Source organism: Anolis sagrei, chromosome 1 (assembly GCF_037176765.1).
Source record: "Anolis sagrei isolate rAnoSag1 chromosome 1, rAnoSag1.mat, whole genome shotgun sequence".
Taxonomy (NCBI): Eukaryota; Metazoa; Chordata; class Lepidosauria; order Squamata; family Dactyloidae; genus Anolis; species Anolis sagrei.
This window is the reverse complement of record NC_090021.1, coordinates 281,998,319-282,006,107: the sequence shown is the minus strand read 5'-3', so window position 1 is coordinate 282,006,107 and position 7,789 is coordinate 281,998,319. Positions and strand designations below refer to the sequence as shown.

General features: G+C 41.9%; 1 protein-coding gene across 2 annotated transcripts; it reads right to left on the bottom strand.

Moving 5' to 3' along the window:
* Nucleotides 1-306: 306 nt before the first annotated feature.
* On the bottom strand, nt 307-7,217 carry PIGH (phosphatidylinositol glycan anchor biosynthesis class H). Of its 2 annotated transcripts, XR_009630640.2 has the most exons (5): nt 6,979-7,217; nt 4,556-4,765; nt 3,305-3,388; nt 1,895-1,999; nt 806-892 (listed from the first exon to the last, which is right to left on the bottom strand). XR_009630640.2 is itself a non-coding variant. In XM_060762396.2 (4 exons), exons 1-4 carry the CDS (start codon nt 7,159-7,161, stop codon nt 812-814), a joined length of 558 nt encoding a protein of 185 aa, XP_060618379.1. In that variant the 5' UTR covers nt 7,162-7,213; the 3' UTR covers nt 307-811. The 2 variants fall into 2 exon arrangements, 1 of the variants encoding a protein (XP_060618379.1); XM_060762396.2 differs by lacking the exon at nt 1,895-1,999 and having other exon boundaries at nt 307-892; nt 6,979-7,213.
* Nucleotides 7,218-7,789: the final 572 nt, after the last annotated feature.

The window sequence follows — 7,789 nt, the reverse complement described above, 5'->3', positions numbered from 1 at the left end:
TACAGTTGTGAAGTAGCAGCAAAAATAATTTTATGGTTGGGGGTCACCACAACATGAGGAACTGTATTAAGGGGTCACGGCATTAGGAAGATTGAGAACCACTGGTCTAGGCAATGGAGGGGAAAGGAGTACATTGCTGTTCAAGAACCCGCAAGAATCGAATGTCTCACTGTGTTTAGTCAGATATGCGGTTCTCTAGAAAATAGCAAAAACTTGTGATGCAAAAATAACAAATCTGTATTGCTAATAAATTAGTAAATACAACAATCTTATGGGCTCACATGAGATATAGCAAACTACTACAAACACGCTTTAGAGAAATCTTTATTTACAGACATTTCAATCAAGTAATAAAAATGACAAATCTAATGACAAACCTGAGTATGTAAGTAGGTACACCACATGAACATAAGTACATCTTATAAGCCAAAATAAATTGGCTTCAGAAAATGAAACTGAACAGTGTTTCTATTAAGAAAAGAGTCAGTTTCTTGCTTCCAGATCATTTCTGCAAAATTTTCCCTGTAGGTTTCCAGTCACGGAAAGTTAATTTTTGACAGAAAAGATTTTCATTGAGTTTCTTACACCATCATCATGTTGACAAAAGAAGAACTTGGGAACGTGGTGTTTTTCTCTTAACATTTCAAGGCTGTGCAGTCAATCCTTCCCAAGGATTCTTCAGAGTACAGTACCATCTAGTTATCCAAGTTCATTAACCTGCTTGTTTTTCAATGCCTTCACAAGTATTTCTTAGAGTTGGCATTACAGCAAACATTCTGCCTCAATAAATATTTAGCGTTAAACACTGGTGTCAAGATTTCTTCTTCTGCTCCAAGATCTCCTGGCAGCTTTTATACACTTCTACAAGGCAGTCTAAGCGTGGCTTGGAGCTCTATGAACAAAAGATAGGAGAGATACTCAGAAAGTTGAAAATGTGTAATTCTAGTTGCCTTTTTATAGTCAAAAGAATGGGAAAGCCTTACACAAAGCGTCTGGTAGAATAAACCTGAATCCCACTCTGCAAAAAAGGTGGGATATACATTTATACTGAATTACTATACTGATTGCACAGAAAACATAGACTCTGTGGCCAAAATCAATACTATGCCTGATCCATTACTGACTTTTCGTCCTCAGGATCTCCATGTGTATATCACATCTACAACACTAATATATCATTTCAAATGATATATTGTCACAAACTATGTTGAATTGGCTAAGACTCTATGAGATATTCATTGAAAAATTATAGCAAAATATGCTGCAGGATGTCCCGCCAAAACAATGTTTTTGCAGTTTAATAAGCTTTTTCCCCATATTTTTAATGATAGAACCAATTAGGAAAATATAATAATAATAATAATAATAATAATAATAATAATAATAGATCCTGAGGACAGAAAGTCAGTATCTCTCAAAAGGACTCGGGACGGCTTACAGAAGCACAAACAAGTGCCATAATGCAAAAAAAGGAAAAAAGGGGGGAAAGGGGGAAAAAGAAGATAAAATTGCATCGACATATTAAACAATGACAACATCAGTCATTGTAACAACGTATTACAAAAAGTCCAATTTAAAAATCAATAAAACGCAGTACAAATTACCATTAAAACAAATAGTACGGCATCCCAGCTGCAGCCAATTTATAACCAAGGAACAAAACTTGGGTTACATAGTGTAACTGAATATATTTCTTAATATTTATTATATTTAATAAGCTTCTATGAATAGAAACACACTCTGTAACATATGTGTACTTGCATTTCTAGATACATGCAAATACTACCCTAAACACATAATGATGAGGACAGTCTTACCAAGTCATATTCAGTTTTATTGCAATTCAGATGTTGTTCATTCTGTCACATAACTTTTCCCAAAATAGTCTACATACCATCTGAAAGGTATCTGCATACAACTGAAGAGTTTCGATAAACATCTCAAGGATTGGTTTAGTTCTCTGAAAAATAGCTTTCCAGCCTTTTCAAGGCTTCAAAACCTAACAAAAAAGTTTTAAAATTGCACTGTTGTGTCCAAAACAACATCTACAGCACTGCAAAGATAAATGACTATAGAGATGAATTATTTTTTGAAGTCCCAATTTAGTAGATTCAGCTAATTTTGCTGTTTGCCTGAAGTGTTGCCTCAGCAGGCAGATATTTATATGTATGCTACAGTGGGAAGGAGATAGGTGGGAATCGAAATGGAAAAGATATAACATCAATTATCTTAACAGTGGCTGTTCAACAGAAATTGAAAGGTTTATATTGTTTAAAAAGCCTTTCACTAGTCCATGATGCAAGAGTTCATTGGGTAGCTCACTACGTCTCAAACTTTGGCCTTCCAAAGCTACTTACTGAGAGTTGTAGAGAAAAAACAGGTTCACTCTGTACGTGTTAATAGGCTCACTGAGATGATAAATTGTATTATTTAGAGCTGACATAACTGAGAAAAACAGAGGCTTAAATGCACCAAAGGGTGGCAAGGGTTAGTGCCCCACCTACCTAGGCAAAATTAACGGTCTAGAAAGTTCAGCGGTCAACCTATGCTTAACTGAGCATGTCACTGCCCCAGCTAAGTTGCAGTTAACTGCAAATCAGTGAATTTCAAACTGACATATTGTCATGTTCCTGGAGAACACGTTCGGATGACAAAATCACGTAGCATGAAAGAGCTCTGCAAGATAAGAAGCTGGAGTGAACAGTGGAAGTGCTAGCATTTCTAATATTCTTAAGTGTACCATGAGCACCCCATAACCTACCCTGCTAGACAGAGATGGCCTTGATAAGCCGGATGCTTGCTAGACCCTTTCCTGCCCCATATGCGTCAGCACTTGACTTGTACGTGATGGGTTGGGATTAAAGGTTCCTGCTGATAAGAACTGGACAAAGGGAGGCTACAAGGCAGCAGATATGAACCATGGTGTGAAATTGCCTGATCGTCCTTTAACCAATTGAGCCTGATAATAATTGAGTGACGCCCCAAAAGAGTGGCCATGGTACTGTGAAATATACAAGCAAATGCACTAAATGCCTTAGGGGTCCCTCTATTTTGGAGACACCACTAGAGCTCCAGTTCTCTATGATTTTTTCTTTATCTCTTTTTACTTTTTGTCATAACAAAACTTTCTGAGAGCGAGAAACGCCTGGTTACTTTGTTGGCCTTGTCTGTAAATCTGCACCTTTTAAGAGATTGGGGTGACTATACAAAACATACTGAATGCAAACAATTTGGTTCCAAAGTATACCTCGGCAAAGATGGATACTACAGAATGAAAATTCATAGCCAAACATTAGTGACTCACCTGAAAAAGTGGTACCACCTCAGAAACAACATGAGGTTCCACAGGGTCTTGGAGAAGAATGCACAGGTAATAGATAACCTTTTGCTATGAAAAAAGTATCACAGAAAATCAAAGAGTTATAAAATTGTTGTTTCTTATTACCAATCACAACATCCAACCTTTAAAAATAAACATATGCCATATCACAATAGGAAATCCCATCTTTATAACAGCATTCAAATATGTCAAACTAATGACACAAAGCAAACTCTTTAAAAATAAGGCCTTTTAAAGAACCTTCAAATCGCCTTCAAATACTAGAAGAAAGATGTAACTTTTCTCAGGTGGTTACCAGTAAAGCAGGTGAGTTACCACTGCCAGCCACAACATCCCTAAGACATATGAAGAAAGGCCAAACCAATAATCAGAAACTGCCAGTTGCAATTTGAGGTACTCTGGCAGGTTCAGAGGGCTGTTCTGTGCTGAGCTACTGCTCCTGGAAGCCCCTGGGGCCATTTTTAAAGGGAGGATGAGAATGAATACCTGAAAGCAGTGGTGTCAAACGTGCAATCCTCCAGGTGTTTTGGACTTCAGCTCCCACAATCCCTGGCCATTGGACAAGTTGGCAAGGGCTTCTGGGAGTTGGGAGGCCAGGAAAGAAAGAAAATGAGGGAAGGTGTATGAGGGAAAGCAAAAGAAGGAGGAAAGAAAAGAAGAAAAGATATAGACAGAGAAGGTGTGTAAGGGAAATGGAGGAAGGAAAGAAAGAGCCCCAAAGGGCACTTCAATTGAAACTTTGTGAAGGGGAAAAGCAGGCAGGCAGCAGCCTCTCCAACACATTGGCCAACACTGGGTGTTTATGCTAGTCACCATATATACTTGAGTATAAGTGGACTCGAATATAAGCCAAAACACCTAATTTTAACACAAAAAACTGGGAAAACATATTGACTCAAGTATAAGACGAGGGTGGGAAATGCAGCAGTTACTGCTAAATTTAAAACATAAAAATAAAAATAGATACCAATAAAATTACATTAATTGAGGCATCAGTTAGGGTTAAATATTTTTGAATATTAAAACTGTAATTTAAGATAAGACTGTCCAACTCTGATTACCTATATAATCGAGTTTAAGCCAACCCGAATATAAGCCAACCAGGACCCTCACTCAAGTATAAGCCGGGGGGGGGGGGTGTTCAGCCCTAAAAATGTCTGAAAACTTGGCTTATGCTCAAGTATATACGGTAATTAATAAATAGATAATGCTTACCATATAGATGGCTTCGTTGATGACCACATCTTTTATCTGGCTCATTTCTATAAACGCCGTACTCTCTTTGCCGGACGCATAAGATGATGTCATCTGTATCCCAAGGGAGCCAATGATCAGCAGGGACTCCTGGTCGATCTTCACGAAGTGCAAGTAGACAAGCAGGCCGATCAGTGTGACAAATATGGCAGCAGAGAGGACTACACTGTTCTGAAAGAGAAAACAAGCAGGTGACTTACAACTACATTTAGCAATTGACCAAACAGAAGCCAGTTGTGTTTCTATCCATTTGACTCGTACGCCTGGCAACACATTATATGACAATCTTCAAAATGAAAGGCAGGCTGTGCAAGCTTGTAACCATGGATTCAAATTATAAAGAAAGAAAGAAGGGGGGAGGAGAACGTGGCACCTTTAAGACTAGTTTTTATTTTAGCATGAACTTCTTCAGATGCAGTACAGACTGATATCAAGGCTTCAAGTATAAAGCGTATTTATACAGCTGTGGGAATGGAATAGAAGATATTATTACCATATACTTCCGGTTGTTTTATTCCATAATGCTGTCCTCATATTGCACTTACCCCCATCTTTCGGAAGGCCTGTCTCCACTGTTCCATCCCCTACGAGTTCCTCCCTTTCATATATACCTTTTTCGTTCTTATCTCATCTAGTGTTTTATCACTTTATGTCGTACATTTGGCCCACACTGTTTTATTTTACTCTTATATTCATTGCTATTGTTAACTGTCATCACATCAGCTTCCTCATATAGTAATCCTGTGAATGAAAGATGTCCAATAATGCATCTATATATAGTAAAATTAATATAAACTGCCAGGGTTCAACTTTGGCCACATCATGAGGAGACAGGAAAGCTTAAAGAAGACAATGATGCTGGGGAAAATGGAAGGAAAAAGGAAGAGGGGCTGACCAAGATGGATGGGTGGTATCCTTGACGTGACTGGCTTGACTCTGAAGGAGCTGGGGGTGGTGACGGCCGACAGGGAGCTCTGGCGTGGACTGGTCCATGAAGTTACGAAGAGTAGGAAACGACTGAACAAATGAACAATAAAGCCAGGGTTCAAGGCTATGGAATCAAGGAAGTTGTAGTTTGGGGAACACACAAACTTTGGCAAAGAAGCCCAAAGTCCTTGTAAAACTGCAGCTCCCACGACTCCATAGCAGTAAGCCATGGCACTTAAAGTAGTGTTAACCCACATTAATTCAAGTGTGTAGATGCACCCCAATACATCCTATTATTTTCAGACTTGCACAGGTCTTTGAAAGTCAGGCTCATTGAATTTGATGGAAAGTAGGAGGAAGGTCTGATCTTCTTAGGTGATCTTCTTGGATTGTCTTCCAAGATCAGTGTACTGGCGGTGGGTCAGTAGGTGACTGTGGAGCCCTATTCTTGATCTGCATGTTCACCTGCAGTGAGGGCATTGGTTTCCAGGTGGAAGGCGGTCCCGGTTGGGGTTGGCTTGACACGCCTTCCTCTTGGCACATTTCTCTCTTTCGCCCTCCATTCGTGCCTCTTCAAATTCTGCAGCACTGCTGGTCACAGTGACCTCCAGCTGGAGCGCTTAAGGGCCAGGGCTTCCCAGTTCTCAGTGTCTATGCTGGAGTTTTTAAGGTTGGCTTTGAGCCCATCTTTAAATCTCTTTTCCTGCCCACCAACATTCCGTTTTCTGTTCTTGAGTTCGGAGTAGAGCAACTGCTTTGGGAGAAGGTGGTCGGGCATCCGGACAACGTGGCCGGTTCAGCTAAGTTGATGGCGGAGGACCATTGCTTCAATGCTGATGGTCTTTGCTTCTTCCAGCATGTTGACATTTGTCCACTTGTCTTCCCAAGAGATTTGCAAGATTTTTCTGAGGCATTGCTGATGGAATCATTCTAGGAGTTGCATGTGACTTCTGTAGATAGTCCACGTTTCACAGGTGTATAGCAGGGTTGGGAAGAGTATAGCTTTATAAACAAGCACCTTGAGGAAGGTATGGCAGAGTGGTTTGAGCACTGGGTTATGACTCTGAAGACCAGGGTTTTGTTTCCTCATCTGACCATAGAAACTCACTGGATGAGTCACACACACTCAGCCTCAGATAACACAGTCCATTGCCCCTACAACAGGGTCGCCATAAGTCACAAACAATGTGAAGGTACTCAAGAATAAATACCCCCACCCCTTGAATTCAATGGAAGATTCTGATACAGCAGGCAGAGCAAGAGGAGTGGGCTAAACCATATGAAACCGGGGGGGGGGGGGATTGAAGTAGAGAAGGGCTGCCTGTCTACTTACTGAGGGGGGTCCTTAACCAATTGGGAGACGCCCTCAGGTTCGCCCCGCCCCTAGGCCTAAGGGAGAGCAGGGAGTGGGCGTGGCTTCTCGGATAACAGTTGTGTATTGGGAGGGGGGGCGTTACCTCGGTGAGGACGAAGAGCCCGTAGGCCGCGAGCCACACGGAGCACGTGGCGGCGCTGAGGGAGCGCAGCTGGAGCCGCGGGCAGCGCACCTGGAACTCCCGGCAGGCGGCGCTGTGCTGGCGGCGCTGCAACGTGATGCGCTGCCCGGAGACAGTCAGGAAGCTGCGCTCTTCCTCCGCCATTTCCCAGCGGCGATGGAGGGAGCGACGAGCGCGGGCCTCCGAGGCGCCTAGAGCGGCTTCTGCTCCAGCTTCCGGTTGCGCGACGTTCGGGAAGCCCCGCCCTCCTCCGGAAGGAGCTGTCTCTTGTGCTGGAAAGCCTCCCCCCCCTCCAGCCTCTTTCCCATTTCTCCTGTCCGGCGACTGCAAAACACACACTCCCTCGTTTGTGTTTTCGATTAATGGCGACTCTAAAACGAATCTACCACGAGATTTTCTGACGCTGGAAGTGTCGAGCTGGGAGTCCCCAGAGTCTCAATCTATATAAATAAAAATGTAATGTTCATTTGTGGGGTTAACAGAACTCAAAAACCATAGGACGAATTGACACCAGATTTGGACACAAGACACCTAACAACCCACTGTATGTCCTTCACTCAAAAAAATTTGATTTTGTCATTTGGGAGTTGTAGTTGCTGGGATTTATAGTTCACCTACCATCACAGAGCATTTTGAACCCCACTAACGATAGAATTGGGCCAAACCTCTCACACAGAACCCCCATGTTCTGTCTAACACTAAAACCACTGCACCAAGCTTCCCCATGACCCTTTGCATAACCGAATGAGAGTTACCTTCTCGGTTGTTGACT